This window comes from Amia ocellicauda, chromosome 12 (assembly GCF_036373705.1).
Source record: "Amia ocellicauda isolate fAmiCal2 chromosome 12, fAmiCal2.hap1, whole genome shotgun sequence".
NCBI lineage: Eukaryota > Metazoa > Chordata > Actinopteri > Amiiformes > Amiidae > Amia > Amia ocellicauda.
The window spans coordinates 13,689,908-13,709,992 of record NC_089861.1 but is presented as its reverse complement, the minus strand read 5'-3'; the positions used below and the strand labels follow the sequence as shown (position 1 = coordinate 13,709,992).

Here is a 20,085-nt window from a genome sequence, read left to right as displayed (position 1 = left end):
CAGTTTCTTTTGGGTGTCTGACTTCAATGACATTGAACTCATCTCACACGCAGACCTGCTCAGGACAATGAGCTTGCACTTTGTTACGATTTGGAGTTACAAAGTGAAGTATACAGTGCTGTCAGAGGAAGAGTTTGTTCAAAGGTATGGCCTTTGTGTCTAAATGTATTTCTTTCTCGATTGTCGGAGTGCCAATGATGCAAAAATAACCATATAGAAATGTAGCAGGCTGATCTGAAAACATGCTTTATGGTGGTAGTTGTAAAGTGGGGTTAACTTTGTAGCCCTTTTGTCATGGATAATTGCTTTGGATTTTGATACGTGTTGTTGTGCTTCCCCACAGTAAATGGCTGTTACATCCTACTGTTTGTCTTGTGCTGTGACACCAGGCAGCCTTGTAAATAACAACATGACCTCTTTCTGTATTTTTTGGTTAGAAGGAAATAGACCACACTAAACATAGCAACAGAGGCAGAGTAGAGTGCATAGTACTTTATTTGCTGTCCTACACAAGTTTGAACAATCCTCATGTCTTTTGAATGCAAAATGTCTAATTCATAGTGATATTACTACCACTAAGGAAGTATACACATATGTGCTACCATTTAGATAATTATACAGAATTACTATACAGATATGTCTGAATTTGAAATGTATTTTTATAATCAATGCTTTATAGTTCTGCAATATATATATATATATATATATATATATATATATATACATACATGCAAGATGAAATAGTTTTTAATGTGATTTAAAAAAATGCATTATTAATACAATTGTTGTTGTTCTAGTTGTTGTTTTTATTTAATTAATCCATAGTAAATAGATATTTACTAATCCACAAGAAGTAGTATATTAATCTTAATTTTAAATGTTTTATATATATATATATATATATATATATATATATATATATGTGTGTGTGTGTGTGTGTGTGTGTGTGTTATATTTATTTATGTTAATGCAGCCTAGATCATAATAACACCTTCTTTAAATGCAAGTAATTAATATATAATTATGTAAATTCATGACTTGGAAATTACCACATCATTAAACATGCTTGCATATGCAATTACAGCTCTAACATACAATTACATGTCTTTGGTTTGTGAAAAAATGTTATTTGAGTAGTTTTGTGGAATAGGGATATGAAGATTATATATATTTAAATTATTACGCTCTATCTGATATTAATTGATAATCCTCATCTGACAACATTTCCTAAGAGAAATCTGGTGAAGCCATTATTTATCATTCTCACTTTCGTGACCATTTTTATCAATTTAACAGTCTTTAGAATAATGGGTTGATTCTTCCATTGTGGGTAGCTCTTTCAAACTTAGTCAGTGTTACAATTTACTGAAATAAATAAATGCTGATAAAATATGTGTGGTTCATTTAATAACTTAATTGACACTTTTAAACACATTAGTCTATGGATAGAAACTCCAATTAAATTGAAAACATTAAACTTAAATACTTAAATAAAGACTCAGACACTTAAATAAAAATCTCTCTAAGAACACATTTGCTTTGGCATGGAAATCTGAAGATTTTACTTTCTACTTTGGAAAATTATGTTACAGTACATAGAATAACCATCAAGTTATCCCTATAGAACCCAATACTGCTTTACTATATGTTTTGCAGAAACACATTGTACTATGGGGGAAATCTTGAGCCATCTTGCAGGCTTAGGTGATATAACAAGTATATAATGGGGTTGGATTATATTGTGAGTTTGTTATTGTTGTGTTTCTGTTGTGTATGTTTGGGCCAGTATACAAAAGACACAAGGTAATAAACAAAACAACAAATAAACAAATCAACAAATCAAAATAGGGTTTTGTAGGGTTTTGTTCACCGTGTCAATTTTCTCTCTCTCTCCTGTAAATAGGAACTGTTTCATCATTAATTTATGTTTTCTTGTCATCTTTAAAGCTCTTTACATCTGCTACCCCACTGTTCATCTCGGGAATGTAAAAGCAATTAAACAGAAACAACCTTGATACATATGTTTAAAATATCATGACTTGCACCTGTGGGGTCTAAACTACATTCATTATATATTTAATGTATGTTACCCACCCCTACCATCTTGTGAATTGCATTGGCTTGCACTCTGAGGAGGGTTAAGGGGTCACTGCCAGGTTATCTTCAAATTACAAACCACATAATTGACATATTAAGTGATACATGTACTTTGTGAGCCTCACAGGAAAGATGTCTTGTAGTGAATGAGGATAAAGGTCAGGGGTTAAGGTTAATACATCGGATGTGGTGTTCTGCGTTACAGGAAAGTGCTGCACATGGCTGTAGTTGAAAAAGTCTGTATGCATATGTTCCTTGTCCTGAAAGTAAACCATTGATTGGAACAACACAGTTTATGGAATTTGTACACACGAGTTTGGAATTACGGAGTTTTTTTTTATTTGTTACAACTATACAACCAGCTAATTCTGAGTACTGTTGTTGAAGTAAATCTTTTGTTTTGTTTGTCAAGCACACATTGCTGTAATACAAGTGTCAAATAAGGAAAATCTGGCATAGTTGTAACACTTTTTGTATCCTTTATTCTCAAACAATTAACTCAGACTGGTTTAAGATTGTTTAACTAAGGAGTTAACAATCTAAAAAAAACTGTTAATTTAGTTTAATAATTCAATCCAGGTGAATGTTGACTGCAAGAATAACTGCCATTACTGGTTGATACTCAGGTGACACTAGACATGCACAATACATAGTCATTTTCCAGTTTACTGTTCTTTCCCTTTGCGTGGCAGTAGCAATGTATATTATCAGTATTTCTGGACACGTAAAGGTATTGAAGGGAGTTTGAAAAATATATTTCAGTGTTTGTGCCCTACAAACCTTTACTTACAACTTTCTCCTTCAAACTGTTGTAACCAACTCCCCACATACTTATGACACAGGAGGCTTGCCCACAGATCTTCCAGGAAAAGAAAAACTGCTCACATTGCCCACATAGAAGAGCTTCACAACTTTTCTGGCACTAGAAAAGTTTACTTTGACTTGGCAGGATTTTTTTTCTTCCAGTAGATAGCTAAATGATTAGCCCTGCTAGAACCAGAATACAGTATGGTTATTTTCATCACGTTCCGGTCTGTGTCTGGTTTGACTTTAAAAATAAACTGAGTTTCTAACTGAAACCACACAATTATATCCACAGGTATTGTTTAAAGAAACAATTTGGAGAGTTGAAAATAGCTGAAAAAATGAAAAAAGAAACAAACAACTGTAATTAAGATGGGATCTATGTATTGTATGTATGTATGTAATGGGACAATAAGCAGAATTAATTATAAACACCAATTTTAACTGAGTATTTGGCACGACGATATCCAGACCTGGCACCCTTGAAATGCAAAAAAAATACTAGCCTTTGTATAATTTTTTAGCAGCAAGGAAACCAAAAAGATGGTTTTGTAATAAGTGGCAGAGACTAGATAAGTGAACTTTCTTTTTAAACGTGTACTTTTGTAAACAACTTTTTTTTTTTTTAACTATGGATTACAGTCTTCACTAAAAATGACTACCAGACAATTTTGTCTCATTCAAAGTGAAGTGAACACCACCAATTTTAAGAACAATATATTAAGAGAGACTTTGAACTTTCATCTTGTAACTGGACTTAATTATTCAAATTAAAACAAACCTTTGGCTGACCTCTGAATAGAAATTTGCAAACCTGTACTTTTGTCAGATGATTTTCTTCTACTCGTAAATATAACCACCATCAAATACAGATTTATAGCTTACTATTAGCAGATGGTCAGTCTTGATTTAAGTCGGTGCCCATGTCTTAATGTATATTGCATTATGTTGCAGGTTTGTATTCATGAACTATAGCCTCAATTATTTTTATGTTAACCTAAGTATTCTTGGAGTGTGCTCCCTATGACTCAAAATACTGTAAAAGTGTGCAATGTGATTGAATTCATATACATATCCGTCATGTCATTCCTCATACGTAAATTACAATATGACGGAGGTGCCAACCATGTTCTGTCACTCAAAAAAGAAAGCATATGTATTGCATATATACAGACATAAGGATGAAGGTTATTTCAGTGACAAGGTTTTTCAAAAAGGCAATATCACAAATCATAAATAGCAGGATTATTGCTTTGAGTGCCTCTGGAGGCAACGGTGACTACTTTCTCTTCAGTGAAAGTGAAGGAATTGTGTAGTTGGGGATAGAGTGTCCTTTTTCTACCAACAGTTGTAAAGGGTCATGATTCCTATAAAAGTAAGTGATGCCTACAGTCTAGACCACTTGAGTTTTATAGACCCAGGTAGCTTATTTGGTTTATTTTTATCCGCCAAAACCCAGCAAAAAAATTGACTTGTTTTGTAACAGCTTCGTGTCGGGGGGTTCTATATGTTTACTCTTGTGGTCAGAGCTACAACAGCTAACTTTCCGTTTGTGATCATTGGTCCACAAGTTAAAAAAATAAAAAAATCAGTAAATAGATTGTTTTATTAAATCTGTTTAAAATTGTCCAAACGTGTGTCTTATAGTTTGTTTAAACTGTTGTCAAATATAGATAAATACATACATATGTGTCTGCCAGGCTCAGCTCCTGTCACCCGTGACCATGTACTTGATGGATTCTCATCATAATTTAATAATTTAATAATTTTTTATTTGTACTGAATACAGCTATTCTTCTATTCATTAATGTAAGTGGAGAGATAAAAAAAGAGATAACTTCCCACTGACCTGCAAAAGTACTCACAATATATAAATACATTTTTCTTTGCTTCTCTAGATTTTTTTTCTTCCCTTTTTTAACCTCACAGCTCAAGTGGATTTGTTTGCCATTTCCACAAAGTGTTTCTTTACCTAATGAAAATGTCTTTCTTTGTTGTCTACAGAGAAGCTTTCTGGGCTGCACTACATTTTCTGTAGGAGACTTGTTGAAGTCAAAGGATCAGCAGTTAACCCTAAGCCTAAGGTAAGGCTTTGAATTCCTTATTCTTGCAAAACTCACACTGGCATTTAAGGGGAAGACACTCAAAAGAAAAGCCCTTTTTCACAAATACAATATGCTAGATTTACTTTAAACACAGTCCAGCGCAGGGCCAATTACTATCCAGATTTCTTTTGAGAGTTCAGTGCATCTGACCCACTCTGACCTTTCTCTTTTTTTCTCCATTTACAATCTGTACATGTCACTTTTACTTTCAGATGACTATATTTTAACAGTAAAATGGTCTTTCATTATTCATCTGAAAAGAAACTATTCAAATGGAAACAACATATTGCTTTACTATTTTCATCAATGCAGTTAATTAAATGAAAGAATACTCCTAGCAGATTTATTTTTTTTTAAGATTCAGTCAAGTATAAGAATTAAACACTTGAAAAAGCTTATGTTTCATCTTAGAGATTTATATGCCATGCAATTGCAAAATGAAATTCCTTTTGTGTTTGTGGTCTTCTAGCCTGGTGACAAAAAGTTCCCATTTTAATGTCTATTGTTTAATATAGAATCAATTCTGGAGAACCAAAAGTTTCAGCAAGTTTAAATTGAACCAATGTAGGTATGCTGTAGTTTATTACTGTTAATCAGGGCCTACATAGAAAGACAGTGTTTTATGTGCAAACATTTGGCTCAATCTGTGTTATAGAAACAGATGAACTTTGAATAGGTTCACAATATTATGGAAACCCTTGTGTCAGGTGGATGGTTATTTTATGTAATAGGCCTTTACCATTACTTGCCATGGGTTTTAATCAGGAGTTTTCATCCTTCGGTCATACCAGTTTATATCTGGACTCATGAGTGGAGAGTTGTGGGTTGAAACCCAGGTGAGGAACACTATGTTGTACCCTTGAGCAAGGTACTTTACCTAGATTTCTCCAGTATAGAAAAATGGGTAACTGTATTAAAAATTAATGTGATCTATATCGTTGTAATAATTGTAAGTCACCCTGGATAGGCGTATATAATACAAATAATAATAATAATAATACATTCCTTAAAGGGGAATCAAATTCTTGTAGGTGACTGTAATAACGTATTTTCACTGTTTCAAGCAGTGCTCTACCCTGTTGGGAAACACTATAATTTAAGCATCACCTCTAGAATTGTAACAAAGAAGAAACAGCACATTAAACAACTCGGCAACTGAATTGAAATACCAGGAGATCATCAGACACACAGTAATACAATGACAGTGATCATCTTTTATAACCAATATCCAGCTGTACTCTACCCAAGAAATCTGCTTAAATGCAATTATTTTAAAGGGCATAGCTGATGTTTCTGTAATGTTTGTCAGAATCGGGGAGTGTTTTGATTTGACCTTTCATTCGTCTCTGTGGCCTCCGATTGGTTTTCCTCCCTCATTCCATGTAGGGGCAACCAAGGTCCTATGTCATAATAGTAGCTCATATGATTGACAAGAGATGCTGACAGGCACCCAATCATGCACCTTGCTTCACTGTTGTAAACAAACACCTACAATCTCTCAGCAATTCATGCTCTTGATGGAGAACTATAATTCCCTTAGGCCTGTCACACTCTAATTTAATAAAATGATTGAATATGTAAGAATTAAAGTATCCTTTTGACATCCAGAAATTAAAAGTATTGACATAATAAATATGTATATGTATATATATATATATATATATATATATATATATATATATATATATATATACACTCACCTAAAGGATTATTAGGAACACCATACTAATACTGTGTTTGACCCCCTTTCGCCTTCAGAACTGCCTTAATTCTACGTGGCATTGATTCAACAAGGTGCTGAAAGCATTCTTTAGAAATGTTGGCCCATATTGATAGGATAACATCTTGCAGTTGATGGAGATTTGTGGGATGCACATCCAGGGCACGAAGCTCCCGTTCCACCAGATCCCAAAGATGCTCTATTGGGTTGAGATCTGGTGACTGTGGGGGCCAGTTTAGTACAGTGAACTCATTGTCATGTTCAAGAAACCAATTTGAAATGATTCAACCTTTATGACATGGTGCATTATCCTGCTGGAAGTAGCCATCAGAGGATGGGTACATGGTGGTCATAAAGGGATGAACATGGTCAGAAACAATGCTCAGGTAGGCCGTGGCATTTAAACGATGCCCAATTGGCACTAAGGGGCCTAAAGTGTGCCAAGAAAACATCCCCCACACCATTACACCACCACCACCACCAGCCTGCACAGTGGTAACAAGGCATGATGGATCCATGTTCTCATTCTGTTTACGCCAAATTCTGACTCTACCATCTGAATGTCTCAACAGAAATCGAGACTCATCAGACCAGGCAACATTTTTCCAGTCTTCAACTGTCCAATTTTGGTGAGCTTGTGCAAATTGTAGCCTCTTTTTCCGATTTGTAGTGGAGATGAGTGGTACCCGGTGGGGTCTTCTGCTGTTGTAGCCCATCCGCCTCAAGGTTGTACGTGTTGTGGCTTCACAAATGCTTTGAAATAACCACTCATTACAACCGAGGTATGCAGCAGTCAAAGTTGCTCTTCTATCAGCTTGAATCAGTCGGCCCATTCTCCTCTGACCTCTAGCATCAACAAGGCATTTTCGCCCACAGGACTGCCGCATACTGGATGTTTTTCCCTTTTCACACCATTCTTTGTAAACCCTAGAAATGGTTGTGCGTGAAAATCCCAGTAACTGAGCAGATTGTGAAATACTCAGACCGGCCCGTCTGGCACCAACAACCATGCCACGCTCAAAATTGCTTAAATCACCTTTCTTTCCCATTCAGACATTCAGTTTGTAGTTCAAGAGATTGTCTTGACCAGGACCACACCCCTAAATGCATTGAAGCAACTGCCATGTGATTGGTTGGTTAGATAATTGCATTCATGAGAAATTGAACAGGTGTTCCTAATAATCCTTTAGGTGAGTGTATATATATATATATACATACATGAGATTTACATTAATTATGTTTTTATTTCTGACACATCTGTTGCGTTTCGCTGTTATTACAGGTTACAGAAATTCAGATTTTTTTCTCAACACCAAAAGGCTTGTTTTATACAGAATTTAGAGAACACATTGGTAAACCACTAGAATCCAGCTACTTTGCAGTTTTAATAAAATACAAAGACAAAGAGGTCAGACCTGGGAAAAGTATTTGAACCTAGAAATGTTACTCACAATTTTAATTTTTTTTTGTATTTAAAAAAATATAACAGAGAAGACATGTTATTAACATTTAACTTCATGTACTCTGTTTAGACTATTACTCCTTGTAATGGAGTTTACAGTCAGAAAGACGGATAGACAAATCTATGTGTTACATCGTGCTGAGCAGAATGAAGAGATACAGACAAATGATTATCTATACAAACACATTTGCAAAGTTAATAAACAAATGAAACAGTAAACCTAAAAGATGTCTTTGAAAAGTTGTTGTTATGGGTAGAATTGTAGGTCAAAACCTAACCTGAGAACCATCAGAACTGTGAATCTGTAAAGAGTGGTCAGAACTGCAAATGCCAAGAGTGTCATAGACAATTTGAACAAAGTCTGAACTTTTCAGCCGTCAGAGGAAGCAGTACATTAGAAGAAGAGCCTGCAAGAGGTTTTCAGATTGCTGTGCTATGCATACAGTAAAGACTTGAAGGTGGTAATGTGCAGCTATGGTTGTTCATAAAAGGGCTATTCAAATGAGAACAGCTACTCCAATAATGCAACCCTCAGTGCCGTCATGCGTACTTGTCCCCCCAACAGTTTTGCAATATTGAATTCATATAATCTCAGAGACTTCTTGCAACATGACACTTCTGCCTTCTTTCAGTCGGAGATCAGCTTTTGCAGTTCATTTCACAGCCTTATACTGTGTCAAACCCCACCCTTGCCAGACAGAGAACTCTGGCTCTACACTGTGACACCCAGAGTTTTAACTTCACCACCACAGTGCTGCACAGCTGTGAGATATATGAGGAAGTTGCTGGTCTTGGGTGGCTTTGCTGACTAGTTTTCATCAAATGGATTCACTCACTATCTCTGTTCAAGGACAGGATGTAAATATTACCCTCCTTCAAGATAAGATAGCAGCTGAGTTTTTGGAAAATTGACATGGTAAACGGAAACTAATTTAACCAGAATTGAGAACACTCTGTCCACATTTCAAACCCCGATGGCAGCACAGACTATGTGCCTGCAAACTAGTAAGATTTTACTGCAATTGGTCTTGAGGATTTTCCTTAACATTATAATAATAATAATAATAATAATAATAATAATAATAATAATAATAATATTAATATTAATATTAATATTAATTGATCTACATTTAAATACCTCGCCTGAGCAACATTCCCTTTCTCTCCATCTGTCTCAGATCATTTTGGTCATTCTTGTAGCTCTTTTCTCCTCCCTGCAAATTTGCCCCTTATGGCTTATCAGATGACTCCTTCAGCTTGTACACTTTCCCAATTTAGCACAGCATTTTATGTTGAGTTTATTTGTCCTTCATACTGCTGTCACAGCCTTCCTTTTGTACCTGCTGTTTTGCAAAGATGTGCTTATGAAGATAGTGGCATGTGTCAACAGAAGTGGCTGAATATTGCAGGGCTCTTTGATAGTAAAGATAAATATGACAGCTTCCTTTAACCATGTAGTCTATTCAGGGATTAAATGGGCTGTTTGTATACGGTTGAAATCTTTTTTATTTTCTTCTTCTTTTTATTTTTCTGCTGAATCCGTTGTGGGTTGGCTTGGCCCTGATAATATCTTGCAATGTATTTTTTGAGAAGTGTTTCTCAATTACTCTCATGGTGCTTGGCCCATCAATACAAATATGAGGAATTGCTGCATAATCAAACATTTAACTAATCTGTTTCTCTGTTCACTTTTTACTGTTCACTTTGGACCTTGCAAAACCTCTGGTTAAATTACAATTATCAAGTTAATTAGTAATCAGTTAATCAGGTCCAATTAAACATATCTGTGAAATAGTAAAGCAATTAGCAGGTGAGTTACAGGTTACTGGAAAAACAGATGTAAAGTCACATTTTATTGTAATTTTGAATTCCAATATATATATATATATATATATATATATATATATATATATATATATATATATATATATATATACAGAGGTACATTGCAATATACTACATACATTATTTTGTGTATTAGTAGAACTGCTAGCCTGCTAATTTCATTTAATTTGTGATGTTGTAAAAAAACAAATCTCTCAGGGCTGCAACAAACAGGATGCTACTGCAGGAAACGTACGACTGCGAAAATCTTCCCCTGTACAAAGCAAATGTTTCCCGAAAAGTGCAGTAGATGGCAGCAGTAGGGTAACACGATAAACTATAATAACTGCGAACTGTAGAGTCTACTATCACATGAAGAGATCAATGATCAGATATGAGTGGCACTTGTATTAAGGGAAGTCAGAAATAGATAATTTTCTAAAGTAAATATTTAACAATGTTTTTTTAATTAACAGAACAACACACATCAATTAATATAGAGAGATGGAAAACATATGTAACAGCGATGGTCACACCTGGTGATAGATAACGGTTTATTTTCTGTTCATGGTTATTTGATTCTCATTGAACATTGATTTTGCAGAACTTATCTTTGTGTTGGGATGTCGAATTCAGCCACCTATTTTTATGGATTTGGAAAACATATATAAGTTAAAATATTAAATTCTATAGAAACCTATAATACATTTTCATAAGGGGACAGACAGACCAACAAACAGAATCAGTAATAGATAGTAATTAGGAATTGTATAGACATTTGAGTGCTCTCAGTAACAGGACAGTATTCATATGTGCTATGTTTGAAGTGGTCACAAGCTAAATTTAATCTCAAAATGGGGATCTGTCAAGTACTGAAACAACACCTGCAAACCGTTTTTGTATCCGGACCATTTTCACAGATTAGTTATTATTATGCATTGATTTTATATTGTGGTACATATATTCGAAAAAATATGATACATAGTACCATAGATTTTGGCATATAGATCATATTTTGTAATGTAAACATTTCTGTTTGCTAAGGAGTTGACATACAGCATGAGATGTTCAACCATAACAGTAAAGAAAGGCACTTTTATTTCAGATAGAGTGAAATGTTTAATCTGTTACTGTTCATAAAATGCAGTATTGTTAAGATACAACCCCAATGGCAAAATTCCTTGCTCTGGGCTTCTTTATTATGAGTTACACACCTTTGTTTTCCTTCTTCCCAATTATTAATTTGTTCTTTTGATGAGAAATGACACCACATGGCTTTCTTTCATTTTCTCTTTGTCTTATTTCAGGCTAAATTGCAGACTATTACAGTTAAGATGATGTTTAACTTAACACAGGCATAGACAAGCCTGGTCTTGTAGAAATACAGGGCCTGATGGTTTTCAGTTCAGTGGAGTTCTCAGTTACATAATTGAATGCATTACTGACTAGTCAAGATAAGAATAATCTTCCACTCTGAATTAAAGGCAGCTGCAAAACCTGAGGAATTGAAGTTTTCCTGTACCACAGTTGCAGCCCACTGCCTTAATGCATCCATTAAATGATACAATCAGCTGATGTTTTATGATTAGCCAGTTGTTGCAGGACTAATTGTCCTTCAAATCAGTTTCATTGGAGTGACATGAGTGACACTCACTCTGCACTATCGATCTGATTACTAAATTAAATGGTCAATTGCAGTTACCTGTCAATTTTGCAGCTCCTTACTCATAATAACCTATTCTGTTTCTCCCACTTTAATTTAACATTGTTTATTTGTCTATTACAAAAGACAAAGACTAAATGAAGTTAACACAATGCAATGTTTAATTTAACCTGGCCCTCTATAAGCTTCTCAAAAGTTAAATTGTAAATAATCTATCCTTTTGTTGTACTCACGTTATCTTAAAGTTGGGCTGGATTTCATGTTTGAAAATCTCAATTAATTTAACTTCAGCTTCCCATTTATCCCCACCAGTATGAATGTTTACCTTTGTAGGCCACAAACAAGACTCCAGGTGCTTCGCTCTAAAATGTAAGCAGGTCTATGAAAATCTAATTCTCTTTTAGATGATTCATTGGTTACCCACCCTGCTTTGAAATGCATATGATCGCTTCTGACTTGGCAGCAGCTGGCCCAGGTTATTTCCTAGGAAACACTCAAGTTGTATCCTTCACTTGTATATTTTGCACATCACTTTTTCTCCAGAACTACGGGTTACCATGGAAACAGTAAACCGCTAACCCTGACAGGGTCTGATTATGGCCTAATTCAGAGAAATTTACATTCGCTGTTAAACAAGAGATAAGGGCCTTATTGAACTGGCGATTGAACAGAAATACACCTCGTTTAATCACACTTAGTGTCCTTTCCTTGCATTCAGCAGCAAATGCAGATATAGACCGTCCCCATTGCTGCAGAGAAAAATTGTACATGCTGAGTAGTTTTGTAAATAGCTGTGGAGTACATGTATATGTTATAACAGACCAGCAGAAAAACAAAATAGTATAACCAGACTGTGATCTGGAGTCTATATGTCTGATTGACAGCTGAGAAAAAGGTCTGATTATTCAGAATGTTATTTCTGAGCTCCGATTGGTCTTGCCTGTGTTCCATCTTTTGCATATTTCCTACAAACTGTTGCATTGTCCTGTGTCTTCTGAATGGCTGCATGTGGAGGTGTGGTGACTTTGGGACAGAGAAGAGCTGGTAAACCAAGGCTATATATGAGTACCCTTGGGTGCCTTAAACAGGCACTATAAATAAGGGCATTGATTCCTTTTCAGCAGTTTATTTTAGTGCCTGCTGAACAAAATCTCCTTTATGAACTCTGTATTCCTAGCTGTAACTGCAGTCTTGGCTACAGTTAATTTACATCCGGAATATTTGTTATAAAGAAAGCTTATATAGCTCACATTGCATTGCATTCACAATGTGAATCTCTTGCAGAAGTACAAAACTGAACACTTTATGAGTTACGGAGAAGAAAAGAAGCCTGGGAATTATAAATTAGGCAGAAAAATACCAAGACAGGTAATATTCTTCAAATTATGATTTTGAACACATTATAACTTGAGCAGACAGCAGCACAGTGTGAGCTATGAATTGTCTGTGGGATTTCCAATGGGGGCTATCAATCATTTTAGTCTCACTTCCAGTATTTGCAGAGTGGTAGATTGCTGTTTGTGACCAAAGCAGGAATCGCCCTCACAGCACTCTTCTTAGCTGAATGATCCAGGAAAGTGAACTGATAAATGGCAATTCAATAAAAAAGAAAAAGAAGATAGGAAGAAAGGATGATTCTTAGAAAGGGTCTCACATAATTCAGCTAAAAATGAATCATAATATATCTGCTAAATTTGGAAAACAAAGGATAAACAGTCCAAACAGCTTTCTATGTAGATGCTGATTTCCGATCCATTTGCAGTAACATTTGAAATGTGTTTGTGCTCCTGTTCACTGACCCTGCTGCTGTTAAGAACTCATGTACATTTGAGATTCATATCTTGGTACTATTTATTTTATTTTTTGTATTGAAACATGCATTTTTATGTATACCTTATGCAGGAAAAAAAGAATGGTTGAAACTAAAAAACGACACTTACATACAGCATTTGACCCTCAAGTCTCTGTTTGGTTTATTTTTCTTGTCTTCAGTGGCACATTCATCCTAGACATTGTGTCTGAGTCTTGGCTTGCTTTCTATGGCCCAGTCGCGTGATGGTGTGGCAATGTGATCCAATGTTTTGGCTGAGAAATGAAACAATATGAATTGAGGGAGGGTGCATTATCTCAGATGATTGCCTGGATGGCCCTGTTTCTTTGCACATGAGAGCAGTCCTGTTGGATAAATCGTGATGTCCCTTTTCCTAGTAATAGCTGTAGAAAAAGGTAGTACTAAAGGCATTCTAGCCTTGTGCTGTTGCCGATGGGAAAGTTTAGTCAGATATAATCTGACCTAATTTAAACTGTTTCTCTTTTTCTTTTCTCCTAACTTGAACCAGGCTTATCTGAATTGTATAATGACAGTTGAGATGAAGCATCTGATACTGTACAATGCAAAGTGAAGCAGTGAAAATAAAGGTTGTTTTTGATCCCTGGGTCCCTCTCTTCATCACTCAGGGACTAATCACATCCTGTAAGGGGTGCATGTGGCACAGCAACAGCCTCAACCCTCCAGGGATGTTTCTCCTTCTTGGGGGTGTAAGTTTGAGATTCATACCAAAATCAGCTACCTGAAACTGGCTCAAATACAGTTGCATTGATGTGCTTAGGGAATGTTAGTTCCCAGGGGTAGTGGATGGTGCGTCAGCTGCATATTAATAAGGCTCACCTAACACACCTAAAACAGAGGACTAATCTGTGAAAGAACACCTAATGTACAATGTTATTAGATTGTGTTCACATAAATACAGAGTACCACAAAAACTTTTGTGTATACTAGGCAACATGATGCTTCCCTCCCTTTAAAAATTATAATTATCAGTTGGTTGTTCTCCTAAGTTGTCTGTTGTTTCATTTTGTCTCATGTTTGTGTACAGCCTGAGGTGCAGGCAGATATATATCTGCAATTCCGATATATAAATGCTAGCCATATTAAAGTAACTAGTCATATAAAGCAGCTGAAAATGTTGAAAGCCAGGGCAAAAATTTAATTCAGCTGAGCAATTCTCCTTCGGGAAAGTTGGAGAAGCTGTTTCATCCAAACTGTGAGAGCATGCTGCTCTGTCGTATGGCAATTTGCATTTTATTTCAGATTTCAGCTACTTTTAATTGGTAAGCTGCTTTAAGACCGTTCTGGATATAGTATAAGCTATTAAAAAATATGCAGAACTTTCAAACTTTTGTTCCAGTGAAAACCTTGATAATTTTTTTCCCCCCAGTTTCCAGATACAGTCTATCAAATATTCTAAAGTGAAATAATATAAAATTAATATTATTAATCTTTTTCATATCAGTATAGCCTCTTTGCAGACGTGCAGCATTAAAACCTTTAAACAGCTGTCAGAGAATATAGAGGAAAAACTTGCACAGGGAAAAAAAAACATGAAAGAAACAAATGTAATTTAATTTGACACTTACATGTTCATAATAGTGAAAACAGCATTGCGTACTTACTAGCAACAGCTGACTACGTGAGAGTTCTGTCAGTAGAGTGATTGTAACCATATGCCACCTAATCCCTTCAACAGAACCTTGAGCATGGTTTGGCAGCGATATTAGAGGTTTGTTGTGATCTCTAATATATTTTTCCAAAGGTTGCTTTGGGTTCAACCTAACAAGTGTTTTTGTCCTGAGTATGCTCACTGACAGTAGACATGCTCTTTCTCTTTACTTCAGGTTATAAAGTCTAATTTAATTTTAAATCCCATTCTGACAAATGGTGTACAACTCCAGTGCCTAACAGCTTGAGGGTGTGCTGGGATTTAACTCACATATTCCCCAAAATATACTCCTTTAATATGAAATTGAAACCATGTCTATGTAGCTTAAACAGTTGATAATCTAAAAGTAAATACACCACTTATCATGAGATCATCTGCATAGCAATGCAAACATAATCCCAAGTAATGAAGTAACCATCCTTTGATGTTCCACTTCACTTTAACTGGAAATCAAAGAGTAGAACGTTTTGGATTTTTAATGTTTTATTAAAGAACAACTAATAATTAAAAATGATAAATTCTTGCATATACAGTTAGGTCCATAAATATTTGGACAGTGACACAATTGTCATCATTTTGGCTCTGTATGGCACCACAATGGATTTGAAAGCAAACAAGATGTGTTTTAAGTGTAGACTTTCATCTTTAATGTGAGGGTAGTTACATCCAAATTGGGTGAACGGTGTAGGAATTACACCCATTTTTATATGTGTTCCCCCCAATTTTAGGGGCTCAAAAGTAATTGGACAAACTAACATAATCATGAATTAAATTGTGAGTTTCAAAACTTGGTTGCAAATCCTTTTCAGTCAATGACTGCCTGAAGTCTGGAACCCATAGACATCACCAGATGCTGGGTTTCTTCCCTGGTGATGCTCTGCCAGGCCTGCACTGCAGCTGTCTTTAGTTCCTGCTTGTTCTTGGGGTGTTTTGCCTTCAGTTTTGATTGTTTCCTTTCAAATCCATTGTACAGCGTACAGAGCCAAAAGTATGACAATTGTATGACAAGTATGACAATAAATATATACCACACCACTTGGTAATGCATGACAGCCATTTGTGCCCCAATATCTCAAATCACTGCAAACAATTCAGAGTAGTAAGGAGTCATTTAGCCAGTTCAAGTACGGTGGGATTTTTATTAGATTGAGGAAGCCTGATTGGGAATTTGCCTGGGACACAGGGGTTAGCGCCTCTACTCTTTCCTAATGTGCCATAGACTCTTTTACAGCCACAGGGAGTCAGAACCTCTTTTTTAAATCTCATCTGAAGGACAGCTAGTTTTATAGTCCAATATACACTTCACCCTACTGGGGCATTGCTTTTTTTGGAATTTTTGATTCAGAGGGCAGAGTAATCTATAATGACCCACCAAAACACCACTTCCAACACCAACCTGATGTTCATTAGAGGTCTCCTGTCCAAGTACTGACCAGCCCCAGCCCTGCTAAGCTTCAGAGATTTGACCAGGTTCAGTATGCAGAAAGTAGTATAAATATACATACACATTAACCTTCACCTAACAGGATATTCAATTGAGATTATCATCTCTTGTTCTCAAGCAAGACCTGGAGGTGGGAGTGGGTGGACTTTATCAGACAGAATCTTCCAGGACTGCTGTGAGGCCAAGATTTTATAAACGGCTTTTGGATATGAGCATAGCACTGGGAGTAAAGTATCATGGGATATATAACCTTCATAGGGCATGCAGGATGTTGGTTTAATGTTTTATCTGAGAGACAACACCTGTCACCATCCTGGGGTCCTGATTTAGAATGTCTTGTCCAGAGCGAAGTTTGTCAACCAAAACTGAATTTCCCTTAATGTTTTACATCAGGTACTAGCCAGGTGTCCTTTGTAAGCTCTGGCAAGATCAGGCTTCAAGGTGGTGTAGTTGCTGGCACGTACACTGAAGGATGATTTGATAGTGAAAGAGGTCATTTACTTTGAGCCACTGAAAAGTTGTTTATTAGCAACAAGACTGGATAAAATGCATTTGACTAGATGCCAGAGAGCTTCTTTCTTCAACTTTACAGCATACCCTTGAATAACATTGCAATTTTATGCTCTTCTCTTTCAACAGCTTACTGTTTGGATAATATATTACACATTAGTAAAATTATTGTTTTTCTATTTTTTTCCAATAGTTTTTTTTAATCGGTATGTGTGTTTTATAAGGGGTTCATAAGAGAAGTGTTACACAAAGGTGCATGTAAACCCACACACATAATTCTGTTCTTAAATAATAATTTTCCTTCTCCTTTGGAGTCCTGCCAGTATAGCAGTGTCAGTTTCTAATGTAATTACCAAAAATGGACACTGCATTCTAAGTGATAATGCAGCAATATAAACGTTAGCCTTAAATCACTTGAGTAAGAATCACAATATTTCACTACATCTACACATTTTTCTGGGCTTTTGTGTGGCTGACTTACATCTTCTGGATGAGTGCATTGATGATTCAATACATCAGCTTGCTTTTTGTGAGGTTGTCGCTTCCTATTCATAACCATGCATTTATCATGATGTACATTCATGATATGTGTACTCAATACTTCAAATTTATTGACATTGACTTTCATGTGCCACGTGTCTGGAAAGTTCTGCTTTCAGTGTGAATAAACCACTTTGAATTTCATATATTGCTATCAGTGTTGCCTGACCTCCAACATTTCTTTAATCATGTGAGGATTTTATGAGTTTCCTCATTAAACTAGAGTCTCGGTCATTGATATAAATAAAAAAGTACAGTGGTTGTTATATTGATCCCCATGGGGCTCCACTAATTACCTAAGAGCCACATTTCTCCTCTTACAAGAGATGTGTTTGTTGTTGTTGTTGTTGTTGTTGTTGTTGTTCTCTGTACATATATATGTACAAATCTGCATGCTTTTGCTAACATGATTGGATTAACCCTGATATCAATTAATTTTGTCAAAAGCTTTATGGATATTTTAAGTTATTTTTAAGTTCAGTTATTATGGGCTTTTCAAAGGTACATTCAACTTTATTTGTTTTCTCTTTCAATGGTACTAGAAGACATTTCTAGAATTTTATTTTTATTTTTTAATACCAACAACAACCAGTGGCTAATATTTATAAAAGGAATACCTTTAGGCTGAGAATATTTACATTCTAGCTTTTCCACCTTTTTTTACTTGAACACATGCCAGTCTAAATGCTATAGATCTATCACTTCACAAGTTGCTGCAAAATTCTGGCTTCTGTTCAGCTTCATCTGTCAATTAGAAACTAAGTTAAGCATTGCTGTGGGACAACATAAAAATAGAAAGTCTCTGGCACTTGTTAGCAATCTTCTGGCTATTCTGTCGAAGTGTCCAAAGTGTTTACAACAGTGTCATAAATATTTTGATTGATTTTGGTGGATATTTAGCAATCTAGTTCATGCAAGAATTTCTTCATTGTACGAACAGACAGTGGGTGTGATGCCCAATCCACAAGAGAGTTAAATGACATTTGTGTCTTCTACGATGCTGTTGACTACCCAGTGTGGCAGGGCTTCAACAGCATGCCCACTCATCAGCACTCTTAATACGCAACAGAAAATGCAACAGCTTTCTTTTATGGAAAGTGGTGCTTACAATAATCTGACATCAAATGCAAATAATGTAGTATTTATGTGTTCTCTGTACAGTTTAATATAATTAACACTTACAAAAATTAGAGTCGTGTAGCTATATTACACCATTGGCAGCTCATTGACAGGAATGGGGCCTACTGTGTTTTTGATGAAGGCTTATTCAGGTTTTTAAATAATATGTTTAATGCTTTTTTCAAGAAATACTCATTTAATGAAATGGTCAGTTTCAGATGTATATTTTCATTTGTTAAATGCATAAAACTGACAGTAGTAATTATTTTGAGACTTTACAGGTCTGTATTCCCCCGCATTTCATTTGCATACATTAAGAAAAGCAATGTACATTTGATTGAGGTCATAGTTTTACCTTTTGCAGATTGTCAATTAAGAATTCAATAAAATACAATCAATCATATCAAATAAGGATACAAATTAGCATTAAAATAAAATAAAATAAGTGGTCTTCGGGAAACTATTCTAAGTTTACTGCTATGCAAGCCAGCATTGATGTTTTTTTTTCTTTCCTTTCTTTTCTGCCAAGGATTCAGCAATTATAACATTATGAAGATGCTTTATCAAACCTGTAGTAAAGAACACAAAGCTATTTAAATTGAAAATATATATTGATGGATATGCTTGATCTGGAAAAACTATTTAGTATGCCCCTGGCAATTTGCAATCTACTTATCTGTTGCAATTATCCCAGATTTTAATGCTCAAAAAGAACTTGCAAGTTTACTGTGTTGTGTAAATGAATAAGGTCTTACTGGTGTAAATTTTTAAATATGTTGTTTATTTATTTATTAGTCTTGTAAGATGCAAATTATGAGACATTGTAGTTCTAAAATGTGTCCTTATTGACATCTTTGTAACTTTCAATACAGAAAATAATAGAATAAAGTACATGAAGAATGTAAATAATAGCTTGCAATAAAATGTTCAATACATATAAATGTATAGGTAATATTAGTATTGGTATTTGTTATAAGTGCTTATAAAAGCCCAATCTAAAATGTGTAGCCTGTGTAGATGTGACTGTTTATACCAGTTTGAAATACTGACTATGAAGCTGAGAGAGGTGATTAAACAAACCAAAAATGTAAATATTATATCAGTAGGCTTGTCAAACAGTGGCTGTTGCTTTGCTCTGTAAAAAGCTGTTGCTGTATTTTAATGAAGAAAGACAGCTTCTGTAAGGTTTCACTGTCAGTGGGCTTTAAAGGGAAACTGGCACAGTTCCTAAAATGATAGTTGTATGGGTCTTTGTGTTGTTATATTGTATAAATAAGAGGTACAGCACTCTTCTCAA

At 35.3% G+C, this 20,085-nt stretch overlaps 1 protein-coding gene across 7 annotated transcripts in view; it reads left to right on the top strand.

Moving 5' to 3' along the window:
• inpp4b (inositol polyphosphate-4-phosphatase type II B) overlaps positions 1-20,085 on the top strand; it is a 451,889-nt gene that overhangs the window by 295,260 nt on the left and 136,544 nt on the right. For all 7 annotated transcript variants that reach the window (XM_066718396.1, XM_066718398.1, XM_066718399.1 and 4 more), the window contains one exon: positions 4,906-4,985. In XM_066718396.1, coding sequence (XP_066574493.1) covers positions 4,906-4,985 — 80 coding nt within the window. The remainder of the gene's footprint in view (positions 1-4,905; positions 4,986-20,085) is intronic.